At 41.1% G+C, this 25,446-nt stretch overlaps 1 protein-coding gene across 1 annotated transcript in view; it reads left to right on the top strand.

Annotated features, from left to right (window-relative positions):
* HPSE2 (heparanase 2 (inactive)) overlaps positions 1-25,446 on the top strand; it is a 603,312-nt gene that overhangs the window by 454,081 nt on the left and 123,785 nt on the right. Inside the window, exons 8-9 of the mRNA XM_046654138.1 lie at positions 8,782-8,888; positions 14,332-14,446. Of these exons, the coding sequence (XP_046510094.1) occupies positions 8,782-8,888; positions 14,332-14,446 (222 nt within the window). The remainder of the gene's footprint in view (positions 1-8,781; positions 8,889-14,331; positions 14,447-25,446) is intronic.

Below are 25,446 nucleotides of genomic sequence, written 5' to 3'. Positions count from 1 at the left end.
AACCTATGACTTGTCAGTGGGTAGACCGTCGTCCAGTAAGCCTGAGGGGTTGGTTAGTCACAGAAAAGAAGTGGGGAAGAGGGGAGGAGGGATTTATGTGCAAGTAGCTGCTGTCCAATCTCTCCCTCCACCAGCATTTATCCTTGAACATAGTCATTGCTTTGGGACTCTGTGAAACTCTCTTCCTTATTTTCTTACATATGCTCATAATTTCCTTGCCTCCCCAATGACTTTATCTTTTTTGTGTATGTCCTTATTTTAATTTTATGTTTTATTGCAATTACATTCAATTGCTTTTCTGTGGTTTGAGATAACAAGAGCAGAGAATGCAGTTTTAAATCCTAAAAATGACACAGAAACAAAAGCCACAAATTAAAAATTGATCTGATACCAAAAGAAAATGGGCAAATATGGCACTCTGGAACAGGGAGATGATAAAAAGAAATTATACAGAAAAAAAAAAATTAATGAAACTGACAGGAAGTACATTAGACAGAAGAAATAAATCAGGAAGAACATGACGAGATATTGGAATGGCTGAGCTCAGAATAGCCTGGCTTGTCTAACCAAGAAGGATATATTGAATATGGAGGCAGTTTAGTCAACCAGAAGCTTCTAGGTCTCCTCAAATAGGAAAATTCAGTTAGAAAGTGGGGAAGCCCTGAACTGGAACTGTGAGAATTTGGTGTTTGCACTTGTGGCTCTGAGGTTATTAGTTACCGTCTCTGAAACTTGGCCTTTTCATCGGTAAGATATTCTCTCTCTCATTTATTAACAAGGAAACTATTTCATTATCTCGTTATTTAACAGATGTTTAATAAGCAAAGTAACTTTCAAGCATTCTATAGGGCATGCAAAAAGGAAAGAAAAATGTGGCTTTCTCAAGCTACCTATAGTATAGGAGGGAAAACAGATAGGCAAACAGAAAATTACAACTCATGGGGTCGGCCTGGTGGCTCAGCAGTTAAGTGTGCATGTTCAACTTCAGCAGCCCGGGGTTCACCAGTTCAGATCCTGGGTGTGGACATGACACCACTTGGCAAGCCATGCTGTGATAGGTGTCCCACATATAAAGTAGAGGAAGATGGGCATGGATGTTAACTCAGGGCCAGTCTTCCTCAGCAAAAAGAGGAGGATTGGCAGTAGATGTTAGCTCAGGGCTAATCTTCCTCAAGAAGAAAAGAAAAGAAAATTACAACTCAGTATAATAGGATCAAGGTGACAGATGGGGTCAAAGAACTTTGGGGCCCAGCGGAGAGAAGAATTAATTTTCTGGAAGTTTGAGGACAGTTTCACAGAGGAAGTGACATTTGAAATAAGCCCCGGAAAAAAAGTCAGACAATGTGGGTGAGGAGTGAGTAGGGGAGAAGGGTTTGGTAAAAACCTAAAAGAAGATCACGTACGTGAAAAATGGTGAGTCCATTCTGTGTGGTGAACCACAGGTCTTGTGGGGAACGAGGGGAGAAGAGATAGCTAAGGGGTGGTTATGAAGGGTCTTAGATCCCAAGTTCCATAAAGCAATTGGCATCATATCCTATGGGTCAGTGGGTCTTACCACCATTCCACCATGTCTAACATACTCCTATAGACAAATAGGTAAACTAGACAAAGGGTGTGTGTAGTTTACTGGCTCCTTAGCTTTTTTTTTCCAGGTTAAGGAAACAGTTCATTATTCTAGTGAATGAAAAGAAAATTATTGTGATAACTTTGAATCCACTCTTTCTATTTTTAAGTAAATCATTCCCCAGATCACTGCTTTCAGTATTATCAGAAACAAGTTGCTTGTAGCACATCTGCCAGCTAATCACACAGACCTCTGTGAGCACACCATTGAGTCCTGCTGCTGGTAGTGGGGAACCATCGAAGGTTCTGAAGCTGGGGAGGGACTTGTCAAGTTAACAGATGGCAGCAGTGTGGAGGATGGCCTAGAGGAGGATGCCCTTGGCAGGAAGAACAAGGGAAAAATAAGATCCAGAACTCAGGAAGGGGCAGTGAGAAAGAAGAGAGCAGAATGGAATGATCCCCTCTTCTAACACAGCTTAGAGTCAAACACACACAAGAAGGGTTAAAGAAAAATCGGAACATTACTGAACTGTCATCTAGACCTCTTGTAAATATGATAGGGGACAAAGAGGTAGGGGCATCCCCAGGAAGAGCTCTGTGCATAGGTAGGTTAAAGAGGCTTGCTAAAGCTGTTCAGCTCCTTCTAACCAACGATACAGGGGACCACTTCTTATTACTTGAAGAGCTACTGCTCTTCCTGAGGTCCTGGGGAAGGTTGATTTCCAAGTAGATGAGATGCTGGAATTAATGGACTCCAGCTTCTTTTGGAGGGTGGGCCTCCTGCCAGGACTGATTAGCCCAGCTGGCCTGTCCGCTATTCCTGTTTTATTGCTTCCTTTCTCATTAAGGAAGGTGTTGGGTTTGGATAACCATAAACAACATGTCTGCTGCTACAGGGCTACCCTCTCTTACACAGCCGGTGGCTGAAACCAGGCTCTCAAGAGTCTTTTTTAAAGACTTAGATCACAGTTTTGGAGAAACAGGAAAAAAAAGCCCAGGTTTGAAAATGTGCCACATGAAATGCTTATTTTACTATTTTTCCTTTTTTAAAAAAATTTAAAGTGGTAAGGAAACTAAAACTAAAAAAAAAAAAAATCAGTGCAGTTTTTCTTAAGCTTTCTCGTCTTTCACCCCTTCTTTCTCAACGAAGCCACATGTAACAGTCCTGATCCTCAACCCCCAAAATGTGAAGGAAAGGAGCTGAAGGGTTTCCCTTTACACCACCCTGCCCCCACTAGGCCCAAGGATTCTGAGCAGCCACTGGCCACTTGCTGAGCTGTTCAGTGGGTACCTCAAAGCTCCCTTATCCACATGGGCCCAAGGGCTAAAGGCTATGTGGGACAAAAGAACTGCTGAAAGGGAGCCAACCGCTCAGCTGCCTGTGCCGTCACTTCAGTAATCTCAGCATTTGTACTTCTCCCTCCCCAGACAATGTGTTCCTTAAAATAATCTTCACTGGCACGTCATTCCTCACCAGGAACTGTACCCGTGTTCTTTCCAGTCCTCCAATTTTCTCTCTTCCAGCATAGGGAGAATCATATTTACTCAGAAAACCACAGTGTTGAACTACAGCCCTCAGTTTCTTAGAGTTTCACTTTCTAAGGAAATTTTGCAGCTGGTTCCATCTGCTTTTCCTGATTTTTTTCTCTCTTCTGCTCATACTGATTTCCTCCCCAGTCCCAACCAGCACCCAGCCTTAGTACCTTTGCCACACGTCACCATGATGGTCTTCTCTGCTCGTGGTAGACACACAATTCATCAAACCTCTCACCATGTACCTAACAGCAAATGCTCAGAAAATCGTTGTTGATTTGTACGAACTACTCCCAGAATCTTTACCATTAATACTTTCTGGGAATCTCTCTCCCACAGAACATTTCATATAACTGGTTTAGGTTTTGTATCAGAATTCTACCTCACTGTGTGTGTTGTTCACGTGGCTTCTTTAGAAAAAGACAGGAATTGTTCCTGTGCTGAGAGTGGATAAATGAACTACTCTAAATGCTAATTATGTTAATATGAATTATCCACATGCATTTTGAATCTTAAATGTGCCTTTCTCTGCTACTTAGCATACATCTGGGCTCTTACCTGCCACCACAAGGGTTGTGTCCAAATGAAAAGCAGCCAACTCTAACGTTAGATTGATACAAACACAATTTCATGTGCTTTGGACAAGGAGAGTGGTCTAAGTAACATTTTGGTTTACACTTTAAGAGATTACCACACACCAGAAACTTTTCCAAGAGCTTTACAAATATTAGGAATGTAAGTATCACTAAATGCTCTGAGATAGATATTATTATAATTTTACAGCCGAGAAAATTAAGGCTCAGAGAGGTCACACAGTGAGTAAATGATAGAATCAGGATTCAAACACAGCCAATGTGTGTGCAGAGTCCATGCCCCTAACCACTACTGAATACTACCTCACCAATAATACAATTTTTAGATTGTTTTCTTCCACATCTCTCTGCAAGTCAGAAAAGAATTCAGATGAACTTTTATTTACACAGTGTCTATGTCTTTGCAGAGTCCTGCGTACACAGTATTTTATAAACCCAACCATTTCTGGAATCAAGTCTTCACTTAAAGCATCTAGACTTTGAATTCCTTCTGAAATATAACCATCTCACACAAATTGCCGCTCCAGTCTGGGCATGCCACCTTCCAACTAAGTATTGATGACCAATGTCCTTATAGGATAAGTGGTAGAAACACATGATTGTCTTCTTATCTTCAATATCAAGAACATTATAGGGCCGGCCCTGTGGCCAAGTGGTTAAGTTCAAGTGCTCCGCTTCAGCGGCCCAGGGTTTTGCTGGTTCGGATGCTGGGCGCAGACATGACATGGCTCATCAGGCCGTGCTGTGGCGGAGTCCCACATCCCACAACTAGAAGGACCCACGACTAGAATATGCAACTACATACTGGGGGGATTTGGGGAGAAAAAGCAGAGAAAAAAAAAGAAGATTGGCAACAGTTGTTAGCTCAGGTGCCAATCTTCAAGGAAAAAAAAAAGAATACTATAATGATCTCCATGCTTCATAAAATCCTTCTGGTATGCAGATCACATTGGATGGTGATTTCCCTTTACCGCTTTTGGGGTTACTGGATTTCATATATAAATTACCTGGCGAACAAAGCAGTAGTTCCCTTTCCTTCTCTGAAATTTCTGACTTTCAAAATTCCAGAGGCAGACCCCAGGCCTGATATCCTGAGCTTTAGCAAATGTGTGTTGCTCTTATCTAGATCTTTCACACGATTGTAGGTTTTCGTGCTATGCTTTTATTTTTCTCTAAGGTTGTTTTTGCAATCAGGGTATTGCTTCCAATTCTTTGACCAGTTTAGATGCCCTTTCTTAGGTCATATAACTTCTTTAAAGAGTGGCAGTTTCTGTGGGCTTGTGCATCGGCAGGTTTGGAATCATGTTGACTTCTTTGTGTGACTAGAGCACCAAACTCCGAGTAAACACTTACCCTGTGCCAGGCTCTCTGCTAGGAAGTAAACACAAAAGTAAATAATACAAGATCCCTATCCTTAAATAGGGTTTCTAGGAATTAGTCCATAGACTCCTGGACTTCTTTGTTGGATCATAAATGATAGTTCGGAATCCCACCAACAACTTGTAAGTGTATTTGGCATTAGTTGCTCTGAATTCATGCATCACCTTAGAGGGACCCGCATGAACCTTCATCTGCTGCATCTATGCCACTTCCCACTGGCTCTCAGGATCTTCCTGTGATTGGCCTAATGTTATTTATTCTTTGTCTAGTAGTCAGGATCCTTAGCACAACCCTGTCACATAATATTCCATCTCATTGATGAAGAAATTGAAGCTCAGAGAGGTCATAGAAATAACAGAACTTTAATGTGTCCATCCACTTTACAGTTTTCATCATATATATATGTATGTATATATATATATATATATATATATATACTTACTCACTGCACTCCAGATGATCTTCTCTTGGTTCTACAAACAATAGTCTTGTTTCCATCTCAGCTCCTTTTTCTGTGCTGATCCTGCAAATCCATTAAGGGGTTGGTTCCCTCTTCACTCAGGTCTCAGCTCAGATACCACCTTTTGGAGGGGTGACCTGACCACTATCTAAAGTATCCACCCTCCCCTCCTGCCAAGTCATTTTCTCTCAGATTACTCTGTTTCATTTTCTTCCTATCTCTTATTATTTCTAAATTTCTTTTATTTGTTTACTTCTTTCTTGTTAATCTCCTCTCCTTGACTAAAATGTAAGCCAATGAGACCAGAGCCTTGTTCTGTTTCATTCACTGCTATATTCCTGCCCCTAGAATCTGCTTGGCGTGTAGCAGGTTCTCAATAAATATTTGTTGAGTGAATGAATAAATGCATTTGACAATGCCTTAATGTTTGGGGATGGAACCCGTAGCCCTTTTCTAGTCTCATTTTTATATAGTCTTCTTAAGTAACTTCATTCACTTCTGTGGCTGTTTCTACCACTCTCACTGTTTTCCTCCAGATTGTTGTTGTTTCTGAGATGACCAGTGCTAAGCTGTATTTGACTTTTTTTTCTGTCTCCCAGATTTCTTGTTTATGTAATTTTAACTTACATAATAGGAGATGGTCTTGACCTTTGAGTGATAGGGGCCAAAGGGACCTGCATTAGTATTACAAAATATTAATCCATTTTGTATTTCAAAGGGATGGATTTTATCTATTCCACATTCATGGCTTTACATGTGGATGCAGAAATTGAAGTCCAAGATAATAATGAGCCACAAGTCTCCCAACTAGTGCATGGTAGAACCCAAAATTTCCAGGGCACATTCCTCTTTCCACATTAGTTATCTGCCTATTAGACTCTACCTCTCCTTTTGCTAATGATACACACACGCACACACACACACACACACACACACAGAGCTTTATCGAGATAAAATTCACATACCATTAAATTCACCCTTTAAAAGTGTGCAATTCAATAGTTTGTAGGATATTCACAGAATTGTGAAACCATCACCACTATCTGATTTTAGAACATGTTCATCACCACCCAAAGAAACTCCATACCTATTTGTAATCACTCCCATCCTCCACCTTCCCGGTTTCCCTGCCCTTCTCCACCCTGAGGAAACCGCTATCTACTTTCTATCTCTATGGACTTGCCTATTCTGGGCATTTCATATAAACGGATCTTACAATATGTGGCCTTTTATGTCTGGCTTCTTTCACTTAGCTTAATGATTTCAAGGTTCATCACATTGTGATATTTACCTTTATGTTCTGTTTTGTTTTAACTAAACCCCCTTTCTCTAACTGCCTCATTTCAATATCTGTCTTTGAGCAAAAATTAAACTCTGAATAACCTGAAAGCAAAAGGCAAAAGAGAGAAACACAAATATCTTACTCAGCTGTAGTTAGTCATAAAGGAAGCACAAAGTTTATCAAGAGCACAGATGTTTTTCTAGCCCTGAGTTTTAAGGGGAATTATCAATCTAGTTCTTTAATTGCACCGTATGGCTCTATCTTGTGATCATTTAAGGCATTTTTCTTGCTTTCTTATTTTTACTATTTCCAGCTTCCCTTGGGTTGGGCACTCTGAGCAGTGTCTAGAAGCAGGAGAGGACTATCTGGTAGTGCCCCCAATTGACTCTTCTCTTTCCGGGAACGGGGGGAATTCTTATTTAATCTTTAACAACATTCTAATTTGACCTCCACTATTAATTCTCAGGGTCTTTCTTCCATTCTTGATCACAATCCTTACTTCCATCTCAAATTTGTGAAATAATTTTACAACTTTATTCCTGAAAGGATCAAGCACTTTGACAACTCTGATTTTAAAATAGGTCTCAAATAACACAAATTCTGTAGTAGATGAGGAGAGAGGGCAGGGAGACATACCTAGGGAGAGATGAAAAGAGGAATATGATTATTTGCTGATGTCTGCCTATGGGCTTGTGAAAAGGAGAGTTTTGGCATTTATGCTGCATCTGCATATACTTTTTTTTCTTTTTTTGGACCTGAGGTGCAGAGAATTAAATTAAAATCATACTCTTCAACTACAGCAAACTGTTATCATCAGTTCATGCAAAGCCCTGCTTTTGTTTAAATTTTCATCTTGATCTCTAAACCCCACTCACGTTCACTTCCCTCTTATACATGCATTCCTTATGTATTGAATATGTGTCCTTAAGAGTATGTATGTCTATGTACTATTTAGTGTGATTGGGTGTGAATGAGTAATTACATACATAATATAGTGACAGAAATCTCATTCTGTTGCTATTTTTTCTTAAACTCACCACTAAATCTTTAAAGCCCATTCATGTTGCCGGATTTACGTTGAATCTATTGCTCTAACTACTGCATAAGTTTTTATGATATGTGTCCACCACATTTTACTTTTCCAATCCTCTAGCAATGGAAACATGTCTCAAACAGTGACCTAGTGACATCCTCATTCTTGTCTCCTTAGAGGCCTGAGGAAGAATTCCTTTGGTCTGTATGTCTAGGAGAGGAATTGGTGGGCTATAGGACCTAAATACATTATTGTCTTTATCCAACCCCTTTTATGCATAGCCAGCATCCTCTCAGTCCTACCTCCTATACTTTCCATCTCTACAGACACCAGAGCTAGGTAGGTACACTGGCTGCAACCAGCTTGGTGTTAGAGTTATGCAGTGGGAGCTTGCCTCTCATTTCCTGCTCTGGGACTTCTCTAAGGCAGAGGTGTGGAGCTCAGGAAACCTGCTCAACACTCATGCCTGCACATTGAAATGGTGTACTGGGTTGGGGGAGGTTAGCAGTCACAATGCTACTCTTTACCTTTGGAGGATAGGAGCCAAGAGATAAATGCTTCCCCTTGTATCCCCTGGGGGACATTTCTGAGATGCAGTTCATAAGGCTCTTGCCCTGTGAGATTGAGTACAAGTTGTTGGCAGTGGTTGCCAACTTGAAAATACATCCTTGTACTGGTTTTCCCTTATTCCCTAATTGGGTCTCCCAATTCCTCATTCCTACTCCTTGTTATTACTTCCCAAATGGACTACGTCAATGTTAATGCTTTTGTGTGTGTACCAGCTCACTATACTGGGTGAATCATCATGGAAAAAGCACAGATCATGACCATCTGTGAGCAGAAGATTGGGAACTTCCTTAAGGGAATGTGTGTCTTTCTCATTTGGGAACAGCTTTTAAAAATCTCATTATCCCCTTCTGCTTTTATTTTGTGACAGGTGGTTAATACATACACCCCAGGAAAGAAGATTTGGCTTGAAGGCGTGGTGACCACCTCGGCTGGAGGCACAAACAATCTATCAGATTCCTATGCTGCAGGATTCCTGTGAGTAAGACTTGTAGTTTCACTCCCGGGGATTTGAGGGAAGAAGGACAGCGAACTGTGGCACTGCTCCTTATTCTGCTTGCTGGAGGGGACACAACTCATTTCCCGTTGAAAGTTCTTCATCTATTCTTTGTGAATGTGTTTAACCATTCCACAGACAGTGATTAGTGACTACTCTAGATACTATGATGTCCGGCACAGGCATCAGAGCAAATAGTAGTAACAGCAGCAGCAGCAGCAGCAGTAGCGGTAGTAGTAGTAGTAGCGGTAGTAATCATGATAGTGGTAAGACTTTTATTTAATGTCTACAGTGCAAAGCATAGTGCAGAAAACATGCATTTTTCTCATCTAATTTTCACCAGAGTCCTGGGAGATAGATAAGAGGAAGACAAGGTTTTAGCCCCCCGAGACTTGTGATTGGAGGAATGGAGATAGGAGATAAGTCAAGCTGTAGGAGATAAGTGCTTTAATAATAATAATTTTAACTATATGGTGCTTACCATGTGCCAAGTACTTTCTGAAGTGTTCTATATATGTTTAATAATTTAACAACCAGTGGGGTAGATACTATTATTTTATAACAACCCAGTGAGTAGATGTGAGAGCTTGGACTCAAGCCCAGGTAATCTGCTCCAGAGTCCAGCCTCTTTGTCACTACATTAGACCATCTCTCTTTCTGCTTCACATGGTCTGTCCACAAAAGGGAAGTGGTAGATATGCAAAGGAATCAAGCGTTTCTCTGACTGAGAGACTCAGGAAGGGCTTCATGGAGGAAGCAGTATTTGAGTGGGACATAGAAAGATTACTCTAATTTCTATAGTGGTGATGGTAGAGGGGAGCATTCTGGTCTGGAGGAACATCATGGGCAAAGGCACAGGGTGGGAGAAACGATTGGTATGACAAGAGCCTTGGCATCTGCATGGATGTGGTAAGAGCTGAAACTAGGGAGGGGGTTTATCACCAAATAATGGAAGGCCTGAAAAACGAGCCAGAGGAAATGAGGCCTTGTTCTATCCTCAGTGGCAAGCCATTGATGATTTTGGAGAAGGAGAGAGACACCATCTGACCTGTCTTTTAAAATGTTGGCTTTTAGGGGCCAGCCTGGTGGTGTAGTGGTTAAGTTCGTGCCCTCTGCTTTGGTGGCCCAGAGTTGGCGGGGTCGGATCCCGGGCATGGACCTAGCACCGCTCATCAAGCCACTCTGTGGCGGGCGTCCCACATATAAAATAGAGAAAGATGGTCATGGATGTTAGCTCAGGGCCAATCTTCCTCAGCAAAAAGAGGATTGGCAGCAGATGTTAGCTCAAGGCTAACCTTCCTCCAGGAAAAAAAAAAACATGTTGGCTTTGGGAATGGTATGCACAAGAGTTTGGAGAGGCAAGAGATGGGAAAATGGATTGAGGCTACTGCAGTCTTCTGGAGAGTGACTTAAGCCAGAAGCATAAGGGCCTGTAACTGGCCTGCCAGTGGCAGGTGGCAGGGACAAACCTCTCAGGACCATGGACTAACCAAGTTACCTGTTCCTGGTCCAGTCTAGTCCTGTGGCCCTGGCTTTTTGGCTGAGTAAGGTCCTCCTAGGTACTGCGGCTCTGCCCTCCGCTATGTGTCTCACTTGTAACAGCTGTTCCTAATTATACAGATGTAATTCCCCTACCTAAGGCAGCCTCTTCAATATATTTGTGAAGAACAAATCAAGCCAGGCAAGTAGATTGTCTTTACAGATGGAATCCTGGCAAATGCAGATGAAGATAATGAGTCAATGTAATATATGACAATACCTTGGGTCTTCCCTCCCTGTGTCCTCAGCACCTAACAAGGAGTGGCACAGAGCAGTTGTTCAATGAGCATGGGCCAAATGGGTGAAATGAAGTGAATCAGCATTTGATACAGTGTTGCTGAGAGTCCTCTTTCAAAAACACACTCCTTACTGTGAGCTCTGGGGCAAAGGTGAGAAGCCAGTGGCAGTCAGTACTGCCAGGGGCCCCTTGGAATCAGCAGAGGAATGGCTTTTGCTCAGCCATCACACAAGGACTCTGCTGCAGGGCCCAGCAAGCAGCTCAGTTGTACTGAGTGTTTTCATGAGCATTCTTCCCTTTGGGGAATGAAGTGAAATGAAATGAAAAATACCACAGACCTTCACAGAGGGAGCTAGAGAGAGACCTGTCTTTTCATGAGCATCAGGCAAATATCCATAGGTCTCTGGAGTCACTGTGGGAACACAAATTAACATAGTTGTTTAGATTTTGGTTTTAGTTCAGATATCCAATGCTTGGTTGACACAGATCAAATGAAAACTAACTCATTCTGCTTCTGGTCTTCTGTCTTACCTCTTTATCACCCATTTGCTCTCAACTTCACTGATGGCACCCAGTAATGTGCCCTTTGAGTCCAGTTTTCCAAGGGGCATAAATTGCTTCCTGGAAAAAAAAAAAAGTAAAGCATCCTAAGAAGCTCCAGAAGCCTAGAAAGGAATTAGAAAGAAGGCATTTTTCAGCTTTTTGTTCCAACATATGGCATAACTATGAGCTTACGACACATACACAGACAAATCAGAATTCTTTGCTGCCAAGTATTCAAGGGTATTTTTCCTAATTAGGGCTTTGAGATTCTTTAATGCACTACAGATCCACCCTTGGCATACCACTGTGTCTCCAGCACCTACCAGTGCTGCCATATAGTAGGTATTCAATAAATTTTTGTGGAATGGAAAATTATGGCTGCAGTAACATCCTTGGTGGGATATTCCAGTCATCTTGCCACTTTTCTCTACTTGAGCATAAAGGGAGAGTTGGAACACCGTTTATTTCCCCCTCTCAGAGGACTTACTATTATTGTTAGAAGATGAAGATAATTTCAGTACTAACCATTCCCCTCTGAAAAGCCCTAGGGAAGCAGAGGTTCTGGCCATAGTCAGTTTTGAATGCTCCAGACCCTGATTGCTCATCTAGGATGTCAGTTTGGAGAGGAGGATGCATAGTCTTTCCTCTCACCTTAGAATTCCTTCAAAAACCTCCCTATATACTAGCAAAAAAACCCCAGATTTACTAATTAACATTTATTTGTTGAGTATATATTCTTTGGAGTTCACTGTGTTAGGCTCTGTAGAGGTCAAAAGTAGGAATTTGATACCATTTGTATAAATGTGTATAAACAGGTATTTACATACCCACTGTTTTACAAGTGACTTACCTGGTCTCACAAGCATTTTTGTATCTATCCTCGATGCTGAGAACAAGGCCTGGCATTTACAGTTGATTAATTAATGTTGTTGAATGAATAATGAATGAATGAACAAATGGGAGCTTTTCACATATAAAAATACCAAAATATGGTCTTGTGTTGATATCCAGATACTGCTAGGTGTAGGGACTCACATTTATGTGATTATGTATTTACTCATCATTTTGTTTCTTCATTGATTCAACAAGCCTAGGAATAGAAGAGTGAATAAGACATACTTGTTTTTGTAGATAAATACTTGTTAGATATAGACCCTGTTGTATTTGTGCTATTTCAGTGGGAAGAGCACTGGTTTAGGAGGCATCAGCCCAGAATTCACGTTGTAGTTCTTCTCCAGGACATTTAATCTTGTGTCTCAATGGCTAAAGGAAAAGCTAACTGTTATCCTGATTTCACAGGTTGCTAAATTAACACAAATGATAAAAACAAGCAGCTTAGCCAGGTGATATTCCAAAAGTAATTTCAAATTCCCTGGGTCGCACTGTCCCAATCTGAACAACAACAACAAACAAGGTTCTATTATATTATTGTCAGATTTTCTTTTTGATTTAAAACTTTCATTTTTGTGTTTTGCTTTGGTTTGTTTTGTTTTTGTAACTCTATTAGTTTTTATGAGAATAAAATATAATTGTGAATATGAGAAAGATTTGAAAATATTAATAATATTCATTCATAATATAAAAATTAGCAATGCTCTTTATCCTGGTAAGAAAAAACTTAATTCTTAAGTCACTGGCTTGGAGCTCCATATGGTTTCAGATTTGGCAAATCACAACTGTGCGTAATTTGTCCCTTGCAAGCTGAATGGTGATTCTCAAAGTTCCTAGAATCTAATTTTATCCAGATCAGTTTCAGTCTAACAAAGAGTTTTGAGCCCCTATCGTGTGCTAGGAACTATGATGGGTGTTTTGGGTACAAAGCTAAAATATTGTGTCTGTTCTCGATGAGCTCATAACCAACTCAGGGAACATTGGAGAAATAAGTAATTCTCATTTAGTGGGCTGGCAGAGGGTGTGAACAAGAGTTCTGGGGAAGTACAGAGGAGGAAGTTACCTCTGTTGGCAGCAGAGTTTAGAAGGAGATGATACTTTACTTGGAGATTAACAGATGGGAAGAAATTTGCCAAATGATGTCGGTTAGAAAAAGAGAGGAAGGGAATTCTAAGCAGGAGTTAAAACATGTGTGAAGATTCAGGTAGGTATGTGAAAACACAGTGTATTCGTGCGGCCCAAAGTAGCTTTATGTGGCTTAGAGGCTGAGGGTTGGAATTTTGGGTGAGAGAAGAGGTGACAGATAAAGCCAGACATATGCTTAGGAAAGACTGTGAAATGCCTTATCTTTTATACTCAGAAGACAGAAGCTCTCAGTCACATTTCTTACATATATATTATTACAATTAGAAGTTTCCCTAAATTTCAGAAGTAGGAATAAAAAGAGAGAAAAGTAAATGAATTCATGCATGCATGAATGAATGAATGAATGAATTGAAAGTGTAAATAATGAAGGCAGAGTTAGCAGTGGATGTTGGAAGAACTAAGAGGGCAGTAATTTTTGAGGGATAGCATGCCCTGGAAAGTGGATGTTTGGCCTAGTGGGGTATGCAATAAGTGTGTGAGCAATGCAGGTCCTCCATTGTGATGTGTGTGATGGTAGCATACTTGAATCCTGATATAGTCAGTTATAATGTCAAGGAAAATTATTATTGTATCAACTGCTGACAGTAATATAGGAGGGATGCAAATGACTGACCACTCTTGCTTAGGGTATAGGAGTATGTGAGTTAGAGTCACGTGGAAGGTACACGTACAGTGATAGGTGCAAGCAGGGGAGTTTGAATGATGGAAAGTACAGTGTATGTGCTCCTGTGATTGCGTGTCCTGTGGCCAGAGGGGGTGATAATTAGGCTTACATGTGGCTAGAGTGTTCATTTTAAGAGATAAGTCATTAGCAACAAGCTATTTTATGACCACGGGCAACTCATTTTACTCCCCTAGACCTCTGCTTCTTTTCCTATAAAATGAAGAGGTTGGATTTGATCATCTCTAAAATCTCTTCCAGCTGTGTATTCAAAGCTTAAAATAGTCTCCTTTAAAGTAGGGATGAGGGGGTTGGTGTGTATGTGTGTACCTTAGCCGATCTCTGTAGAGCTTGTTCTATGCCATTTAAAAAATGTATTGATGTAGCTTTTCCCCCTGCTTTTTAGATGGTTGAACACTCTAGGAATGCTGGCCAATCAGGGCATTGATGTCGTGATACGGCACTCATTTTTTGACCATGGATACAATCACCTTGTGGACCAGAATTTCAACCCATTACCAGTAAGTGTGAAATAAGATTCCCGACTCCTTTTGCATGTCAGTCAGTTCTTTTGATCATGCCTTGTTCCACACTGGGAGAATTTTTATCCTTCTTCTGTTATCAGTTAATTTGATAAATTGGACAGAAGCTTTCTTTTCTTTGTTTTCTTGGCCCACTTCACAGATTTTTGGTTTCACTACACATACACACACACACCCCCCTACATATGCACATATACATGTATGCATATACATATATATACATTTATATATTTACTTATTACTACTATTTTAACAAACCTTCTGCAATTGAGATTCCACATCTATTTGTGGCCTGTTTGAACTCTGCTTGAGAGTGAATTTTTCCAGATTGTTTTCTTTTAATGCCAGTAGGAGAGGTTAGTTAACGTCAGATGCAACATGTTGAAAGCAGATGGGAGACTGTTGGCCAAGATCAGATATAGTAGGAACCCATCTCTTGGGGAGTGGCTAAAGTGCACTTACAGTTAGATGTTGATCCCTGTCTGACAAGGGGATTTGCCCAGAGCACCAACTTTTCTCAGCAAGCAAAGGAAGGCAAAGGCTAAAGAAGAATGGCAAATTCTCAGGACTCAGTGGTTCCATCTGGGTTTGTCCAGTGACTTTATTGACCCATCAAAGTAATCCCACTTAGTCCAGAAAAGTTGCGCTTATCAGAAATATTACGTGAGTTATCCTTTTCATAGACTTTTTAAGATAAAAGGGTCAGACTCCTTTCATTAACTCCTAGAATGTCAGAGCTGGGATTCCCCTTCAAGATGGTCAGTTCCACCTCAATGTGTTACATTACAGTTTACACCTCATGTAACAGAGGGACTGATAGCCTGGGGTGGGGGAAAGTGGGTACGTAGGGCAGCCCTCAGACCTGTCCCAGTGCCCTGATCCAGTGCTCTTCCTACAGAATTACTGCTGCCCTAGGGTCCATAGTAAACAAACCCAGATGGAACCACTGAGTCCTGCCTCTGCCTATTTCCACCCCCATCCTCTCACCCCCAGCCCCAGCCCTGAGCCAGGAGGCCTCCAAGCTCAGGACAGAGAACAGCTTGGCACTCAACGGCACCATTTCTATGTCTCAAAAGAATCCCTCCAGGTTAGAGTACTGAGTTATTGTTGCCATCACTGATTACGTGTACATAAGTCCAATTAAATCACAAATTTAAAACTGACTGGCCCAGTTGCTTTTATTCACAGGGCCAGGAGACCTCTCTCAAAGTGTGTGTGGAGCTGGTGTACAGTGAAGAGGGAGTTTTCAGTTTGGAACCACAGGGATTTTTATTTGGTTGTTTGTTTTGAGCTTATAAACTTGTGGAGATAAAACAAAATTATAATTAGAAAAGTATCTATGAAATGTAAGCCTTAAATAAATATAATGTCACACAAAAGTACTCATTAACCATCAGGCAGTGGGGAAGAGACTAGTACTAGATAAACGAATAAATAAATAATAGAGTGCTGTAACGGAGTCAGTGAGGGCTCCTTTAGAGTGTGCATACAAGGAAGGCTTCTGAGAAGGTGACATTTAGGTCAAGAGCGCGATGACAAGAAGGAGCCAGCTGTGGGGATTTTGCAGAAGAGCTTTCATGCAGGGGAAGGGGCTAGCACAAAGACTCCAAAGCAGGAATAGACTTGGCACGTTGGAGGAAACACTAGAACACTGGAGTGATGGGGACCTGGCCAGGAAAGGGGAGTCCGGCTGGACACGAGGCCGTCAGGGGTCAGATCATGTAGCGCTTTGTAAGCTAAAAGGAGTTTGACTTTTATTGTATGTGGGATGAGAAACCAATGAAGGGTTTTATGCAGGCAAGTGACATGATCTAACTTACATTTTTAAAAGGTCACCCCACTATAATTAATGCATCAGATAGTTATAACTGTTGCAATGACGTGGATAACGCTTAATAAGTTACAGACCACTTTCATACACAGTACCTCAATAGTGCTTCAAACATTTTGTGCTCCCTTCCCTCTGTCCTCCCTTCCTTCCTTTTTTCCTTCTTTCCTTAATTCCTTCCCTCACTCCTTCCAATCCCATTCACCCCTCTTGATCATGTGCTATGTGCTGATCACTATCCCTGGCAATGGGCCCCTGTGAGGACCCAAAAAGACAGGGTCCCTGAGCTCTTGGAGCCTATAATCTAATGACGCACCCTGAGAAATGGAAAATAAACATATAAACCAGATAATTGTGCTTTGTCATAATTGCTCTAAAGGGAGTCTGGTGAGATAAGTAGGACTATTTATACTTATTTTGCTGAAGAAAAACTAGGGTTGTATGAAGTTATTAAGTGACTTATCCAAGGTCGTTCAAGCAGTGACAGCTGGAACTCTCAGAGTTTTTCAGTTCTAATCCTATTTTCTCTTCGCTGTGCCACACTATTTCATGCAGTATTCTCTTTGATGTCTGTGCTGTGGTCTGAGACCAGTATTTGCCTCAGACTAATGTCTGGAGATGGAAACGGGCACCTTAAGGAACTGGAGAGAAGAAAACCTCAGCTAGGAAAAGGTGGTCTTTGGGTGACTAGACAGGCTTGATTTCCAGAGTTGGACAAACCTGTATTCCACATCAACTCTCTGTGTACCTTTGCTGGCCATATGTAGGTTAAAGACACAGGTCCTTATGGTTTTGTTCTCCCCAAATGAGAGTTGCTGTGGGTGACTTCTTTTGAAAGCATGGCACAAGAGACCTCGGTTGATACGTGGTGGCAGCAGAGCTCACAGAAGTTCATAGGAAGCTAAAATAAGTCCCATTGATTTAGCACAAAGGCTCAGATGAGCTGGGCAGCTGTATTTCTGGAAACACCAAACTCTAATAAAGAAACTGTACGTAAAAGCACTTAAAAAGGTAGCAGGCTTTCTTTTTATCTTTCTTTGCACTAATAAATTCTGCACCTTATAAGCAGAGAATTTGGCAGCTGGAAGAGTGTGCCCTAAGTCTCCCCTGGAAAGAATTTACTAGTCTGGACCACGGCACCAACCTGACAGCCCTTGCCAGCAGGCCTCTGGAATGTGTAATGGAGACAGACCTGGGAATTGTATTGGTTGCCACTTCAGAGAGCTGTGCAGTTGATAACCGTACACTGCCAATAAAAACTTGTGGATTTTACATTATGATTAAATCTTCAAGAGAGTTTGTTAAGAGCTTAGGGGATTAGTGAGTTGTGTTTTGGTTGCCTCCCAGAAAAATCAGTATTTTCGATTCCAATTCCTTCAAACCCAGCTCAGTACATTTCAGGAAAGGTTCTTATTAGCAAATACTGTTTGTTTTTGTTATTGCTCTAGGATAAATTCAGAAAAAGTGAGGCTCTTGGCCTAATGGCTCCTCAACTGTATCTCATATTACCTCACCACCCATCCAGTCAACTTTGATCCCAGTTTGTAGGATTCCAACCCAGCTCTGACAAGGCCATTCCAATAGTATCATTCCAATCGAAGGTAAGAGAGAATATGAGAGTGGCCCTTTAAAAAAGAAACTTGTCTTCAGAAAGATCATTTTCAACTATATCCCATGTGCTTTATTGTTGTTCCTCTAGAAAAGTGCCAACAGTCCTCCTGCTGTGATATTTTCCTTCTCCTGGGAAGAGGAGAACATTTAGTTCAGCAGTGCTTCATCACTCGACTCCCACCCCTTTCCTCTGACCCCCCTGCCATTGGGAAAGATGGAACGTGTGAGGCTCCATAGTCAGTCAGCCAGTCATGGGCTCCCCTGGGAGTAAGCAATGTTTGTGCAGAAGAGACCTGCACATTCAGTGGACATAGTCCAGACCCCACCAGCCATGGGCATTTCTCCTAAGAGATGGTTTTGGAATTTAGCTTGCTTCTTTTTTTAAGAGCTTGATTTACAGAGCTTTCAGGGAAAGGAATGGTGAATTACTAGTCAACATCTTCTTGACTCCCACGCCAGCCTAGCAAATATAATTCAATTCAACAAACACTGACACTTCAAATGTGTCTCTCTCTGTGCTAGGTATTCTGGGGACATGCAGCTAAATAAGATATGGTTTCCTTATCTAAACAGCTAACAATCTGTGCGTGTTTGCATTTGGGGATTACAATTTAGTCCTCTATTTAGAATAAAATAGAAAACTAGTGCACATTCAATTATTCTTTCTATACTTGGCTTAGTGGTGGGGACATTTATATTTGCTATCAGCATTCTCTTTTGCCCACTGTCTCTGGTGAATAATAGTAAACATTCAATTCAGCCCAGTGCACACTTATTGAACACCTGCTGTGTACATTGTTCTTGAATACAGTCAGTGGTCATGGACTGAAGTGCAACTCACTAATCTATGATGGGATTGAACCCATGGCTGTGGTTTCCATAGCAATGTGCTCTCAGGCAAGACACCACTGTTCAAATGTCATTTTGCTCTTGGAAAGAAACTCTGACTCTTTATGGTGCCTGCCTAGCTCCATTGGCTGGCCAATCACAGGGTTGAGATCCTAGGTGCTCCATCCTTGTTTCCCTTTGAAATGTGAGACAGTGCCGCTTATGCACTACACGGCCATGATATAGACATAGGATCAGCTTAAATCTATCTCTTTCCTGAGGAAGAATATATAATTACAAACCCATGTCCCATGTGCTGGATTGATGCAGAATTTCTTCTTGCAAGAAGACTACCACCTAATTAGGAGGCTTCATGGGAACAGCAGGAGCCTGGGACTATGTCAAAATTCATGGGTTCCAGTCCTAGTTCTGCCATTGATTAGATGTGTATCTTTGGGTTCCAGTTTTCTCATCACTTAAATTGCAGTAAAAATGTCTCCTCTATCTACCTTCAGAAGTTATCATTATGATCCTTGAGAAAATTAGGTATGACAATAGGATTCCAATTTTGTGTACACATAGAAATTACATACAAATGTTAAAAGTGGTTTTCTTTGAGTGGGTGCAATTACAGATAGTTTTTATTTTCTTTTTTGTGGATTTTTTTATATGTAAAATTGCTATAATCAGCATTATTGCCTTTATAATCTGAAAAAAATAAAGGCTATCTCAGAAAAATAGAGTGTTTTGAAAGAAGTTCTTTAAATAGTTAAACAAATATTATCCCACCCTGATTCATTTATCATTCATGAGTCATTTATTCATAAATACTTGTTACATTCGTGCTACTTGCTAGATACTGTGCTAGCCCTCCAGGAGCTTACAGTGTGGACGGGAGACAGATGAGTCAGCATGGACTGTGGCAGAAGTGCTTCAACAGGAGAAAAGAGGAACAGAGGCCAGCCTGGTAAGCCAAGCATGGAGCACCAAGGAAGGCTTTCTGGAGGAGACATTGCCTGAGCTGGATCTTGAAGAAGAAGGGCAAGTTAGCCATAGGAAGAAGAGTTTTGGGTCTGGGGAGAATCCTCCAACCAGAGGCAATAGCATGTGCAAAGGCATTAATTTTCCAGAGAGTCATGGTAAATGGATTATGAAAAATTACTTAGGCAAGCTTTTCCCGTCGTTGTCCAGTGGCCACACAGGGTGTGTGAAAATGAAAGAATTTCAAAGCTGCAGATCTGGAAGTGGTGGGGCAGGGAAGGTCCAAAACCTAGCCAAACCAGCTTGTGACCTGTTTCTTGGTATAGCTTCCTTTCTCTTTCTTTTCTTTCCCGTGGGAGCCATCAGGAAGATGAAAGAAGCAGAGTGTACCTGTTTAGGGGTAGCTGTGATGTGAAACTCAATCCTCTCATTAGAGGCCTTGACAAAGACTTCTCCATGTGCAGCCTTCCTTTGTGGGAACGTGCAGCTGCTGAGAGAAGGACGTTGACTGCAGGATCAATCACCAGGACTCAGGCTGGCTCCGTGTCAGTGGCCGAAGTGCCTGGGCTGCATGCCCACTGGGTATGACTTGCTTCTTTCCCTCTCTGTGTCTCTAAACCCTGGCTTCTCAGATCAGAGTCTGCACCCACACCATCTGACTAGGCAGGCAGCTCTTTTGCTTCTTATGCTTTAAATAGAAGCCCCTCTGAATTTTTACTACCAGTCTTCATTCTTTGCTTATTTATCAACCTGAGTGGTGTGTATGGGATGTCAGTGACACACTTTAGCAGTTGTAACAGCTCACCGTGATGGAAGCTGCCTCAGGAAGTAGAAAGAACTCTGCACCTGAAATCAGAAGAGGCAGGCTCGAAGTGCAGCGCTGAAACGTTCAGGTTGCTTGAGTCTTCATTTCCTGCTCTCTAAAATGGGGCTAACTGTGCTAGGGTTGGGAGTGGGGAGTACTTGAATGTCATGCTTAAAATTATCGGCTTTGGAATCAGACTTACCTGAGTTTCAAACCCAGCTCTACCATTTACTAGCTCTGTGTCCCTGGAGAGATTACTAAACCTCAAGAAACATCAATTTTCCTCATAAAATGGAGACAATAATAGTGTCCATCTCAGAGCATTGTTGGAAAAGTTTGAATGAGCCAATGCATATGTATCTTATACCACATAGTAAGTACTCAGTAAATACTAGCTGATATTATTATTTATAAAGTCACTTTGTAAAATGGAAAATTTTGTAAGTCACAGTAATTATCGTTAATAACTTGAACATAACTGTGGTGAGATAATATACATTTGAATATTTTTACAGATATCTGGAAATCAATTCAAGAAATGATAACTAAAGTATGAAAAGTAGATATTTTTTGTAAAAATTAAGTTACTAGAAAATTAGAAAAACAAAAAAGGAAAGCTGTGATTCTAGCACTTGAGAGGAGTTGACAGCAAATAGTTAAAGTTAAAGACAAACTAAAAATTACATTTCATTTTCCTCCAGAGAAGATGCTGCCAACCACTCCCAGAGAAGGCAATTAAAGCAGTAACCACACTGCAATACTAGCTCTAACACCTTCATTTGGTATTTATAAATGGCCCAATAAGCCCTGGAAACCATGATATGTCACATCAAAGTACTAATGACAACACATTATGTGAATCACTGAGAAGCAACAATTGAAAATCTCACTCTGCCATCAACCATTTATATTGTTCCCAGATTGCAATACTGAGGGATTTCAGCTACAGCAAATTATGCAGCAACCTAAATAAATTAAGGAGAAGAAGCAATTACAGCCTCCCTGTGCTTGAGCTTAGGAGAACAGTGTGCCATCCTTGAAGCAACCTTCAGATGATGGAGGAGCAAGGCAAGCTCTGGAAACCTCATCAGTTCACCTAAAACACCAGAAAATTATCTAAAAATAGTCTGACAAGAAAGAGGGAAGGCAGGGAGGGAGGAAGTAAAAGGAAAGAAAAAGTGGAATGCCCTTTGGTGGGTCGGAAAGATCTTTTGTGAATGCCACAATATGGTATGCTTAAGGTTATTTCATCTTAAATATTGTATTTGCAAACACAAAGGGCACAATGATGTCTGGTTGTGATATTCAGGAACCAACTAATAGGCCTCTGGTGGAAGTGACCATGAGAGCCAAAGATAATACATTATATTTTTCTAACTCAGTTATGTTTTTATTGTTGTCTGTTTAAATAAAAGCAGAGGTCTTTGAAAATAGAAATAGAATAAATACACATAAATTCTATTTTTAATTCTTATTTAAATGCACTACATTATTTATACATTTTTTAAAATTCATCAGTCATTAGGTACCTCACTCTCTAACTTTCAACTATTACCAATCTCTGTTTATTTCATCTCTTATTTGGTTTTAAGCATTGAAAGGATTGAATGAAACATAGCGTTTCGACTCACTCTAAACTTGACTTGAGCAGACCTGCCTTCTACTCTGGAAGTCACTGCCCTCATCTTGATGTCAAAATCCTTACAGCCCTTCTTCATTAGAGCAGTGATTCTCAAGGTTGTGCACATTATAGTCTCCAAGGGGGCTTTCACCCAGCCCTGATGGTCTAGTGGTTAAGATTCCCATTCTCACCACCAAGCCCGGGGTTAGCTTCCCAGTCAGGGAACCACACCACCTATCTGTTGGTTGTCATACCGTAGAAGGTGAGAAGATGGTGCAAAAACACTGGATAGGGTTCTGCTCTACTGTACACAGGGTCACTAGGAGTCAGAATCAATTGGATAGCATTAACAACAACAACAACAAAATTTCAGTGATAATTTTTTTTTAATGTCCTCATGCTAGGGTGTTGTGACATACACTAAAGCAAAGCACTGTTTTAGTTGCCCTGAGATATAAAAATAAAATCAGATTCCTTCTCTCCATGTTTACAATCTATTTGGGGTAACGAAACATAGAGCCTTGGAGAGATAGCTAATAGATGAGGTATGTTAGGTCTGTCTCGTTCACTCAGTATCTCCAGAGCCAAAACTTTGAGTAGAAGATCTTACTCCTGGCTGGAGGGGAGGATCTAGAAGGGAGAACTGGAGAAGGCTTGTGCAAGATGTCGTTAGTGGACATTTTTAATATGTTAGTTACCCAAAGAATACTGTTCCTGAGACAGGTCCTTGCCCCCAGGGCACTGCCGCGCTAAGAGAGCAGGAAGGAAGGAGTGCTTTAGGACAGAAGAAGACTGGAAGTTCCAGATCTGATTCCAGGTTTTGCCACCAGTTCACTCATCCTGGGGCACTGGCTGCTCTGGGACCACCTCAAATGTGGGTATTGAACTCAACCATCGGAGGTCTGCTTCAGCTCTGACGTTTTCTGATTCATCTTCAAGATTCCCATACCAGTATCTTCAGACAGACCTCCCAGCTGAACTTACATTAATAAAACCTTTTAAAATAAAATTAAACAGCACTATTTCACTTTTAAATCATTCACAGAGTAATGCCTCTTTTCCCAAGGCTCTTATAGTCCTGTTATAAGAGTTGTCACTTTCTTTTGTTATTAGAGTTGCTTGGATACATCTAATTTCCTCTCTCTGACTGTAAACTCCTTGAAAACAGAAGCCATCTCTCCTATCTTTATATCCCCCATAATGCCCTGCTCATAGTCTATCCTTACTGAATTCTAAAGAAGCTCAGTGAATGAGATTCTGGGGGCCGTAGTGCACTGCTCAGTAATGGAAATATGGAGGGCAGGCTTTTGTCAGGTGTTGTTTGCACACCATGTTCAGGGAGACAGTAGAGCTTGGTGCTTAAGAGATTGGATTTGGATTCTGGAGTCAGACCGATCTGGATGTGAATCCCAGCTTCACTCTCTACTTGCTTTGTCACTTTTGTCAGATTCCTTCATCTTCCATCATCTGTATAATGGGGATGCTAATAGTCTGTACCTCATAGAGTTCTTGTGAATGCTTAAGACAGTGCCTGACACTTAGTGAGCACATAATAATGTAACCATTATTGTCTATTCTAAATAAATGAACATTATTCACTGGAATTGGATGAAATTCTAACAACTTGGGTAAGTTGGGAACACCTGGGAAACAGCCATCCCAACTGGCAGGTACTACTTAAAAAAGTATTGGTAACAGGAAGTATTTTAGTTACAATAATGTTAGTTGGCACATATAGTTTGTTTTAGAATCTTAAAAATCCTCCACATCTTATTTCATACTCCACAAACCCACCTGATAATAATTTTCTTCTTTGGCTTCTTTGACTTTATTCTTTATCTTCCACCATAAGTTTACACAGCTCATTTCCATCCATTAATTCCTCTGGGCTTTCCAGCTTCCTAATAAAGCATGCAGGATAGATATACCCATCCTTTCATAAGAGAAGAAAACTGAGGCCCAGAGAAGTCCAGCAATTTACTCAAGGGAACACAGCAAGAGAGAGCCAGTGGTTCTGAGTTCTGTGATTCTTCATTACTACTTCATCTTCTCTCTCTGATTGGTTCTGTCACAGCTTTGTCAAGTCAAGGATTCAGGATAACTGTATCCTCTAGCACCCAAGGCAGGTAGGAACGGCAATGAGGAGGCAAAAAAGCTGGTTTCAAGTAAAATAAAAGGATCTAGGAGATTAAAACCTGGGATTTCACAGTGGCTGACTCTTGTAGATTTACATTTTTACTTAATAATTAAAGAAAAAAGGGAAGAAAGGGACAAATTTTCAATTTCATGCAGGAGCAGGTTAGTTTCACTGCTTGTGCTGAATATATTAACAGAGCAATATAGAGTGCCCACCTCTCTTATGGCAGTTATCATTTCACCTCATTATAATTATGTACGTGTCTACCTCCCTGAAAGTGGGATCACTTTAAAACCTTTCCACCCCTAGAAGCATGAGCAGCGCAGGAGCTGGGCCATCCTCTAATGTTTAGCCATCTGATGATGGTTGGAAGAGCCAGATCCAAAAGTCAGTTAAATTGTTTGGGAGAGCCACACTAGGGCATTTTACTTCTTGAGGAAGGTTCCAGGGTGGCTCTGAAAGACAAAAGGTCGTTAATGTCCCTTCATTAATCTTACCTCCTGGGAAATACTGCAAACACATATTGGAGGCTTTGCCATCAATGTGAACTGATCTGGACTCTTGCTCTTAGGGGAAAATGGAATAGGAAAGAAGGTGTTGGCAATGTCCAAGACAGCGTACCAAGTGCCATCAGTCTGTGCAATGGATTCGGTGCAGTTACAATGTCTGGAACAGCTAAGGCTGTAGGAGTGACAACTGAATTCAGTTGGAGAAAATTTACCGTAAGTGTCTAGTTCCCATTCCTCTGGACATATAGGGCTGTAGTACTGAGATATTACCTGTCTTACTATCCCCATTGCCTTTTAGACCTTAATCAAGACTGTGATTTTCCTTTCTCAACCTGGTACCACTCAAAGTGGAATAGGGACGTGGATTGGGGAATGATTTACATGTCCTACTACATGTGAATATTCCCACTATATGTAAACATCCCACTACGTGTCCTACTACTTCTCTACGTGTGACTCTTCTTGATCAGGCCATTATGCGCATTCATAGCACAAGCATGTAAAACATCAATGCCAGTATACATTCAGTAGAGAATGTGTATTGGAAGCCACAACAACAGGGCATTGAATTGGTCCAAAGGACCTTACCCACAAGGTCACTTCAGATTTATTTTCCATACTGGGAACCTTGCCCAAACCTTATTAGCTGAAATCAGGAG

The sequence above is a fragment of the Equus quagga genome, chromosome 2, assembly GCF_021613505.1.
Source record: "Equus quagga isolate Etosha38 chromosome 2, UCLA_HA_Equagga_1.0, whole genome shotgun sequence".
NCBI classification, from domain to species: domain Eukaryota; kingdom Metazoa; phylum Chordata; class Mammalia; order Perissodactyla; family Equidae; genus Equus; species Equus quagga.
Note: the sequence above shows the minus strand (reverse complement) of the source record. Positions and strands in the feature narration are given on the sequence as shown.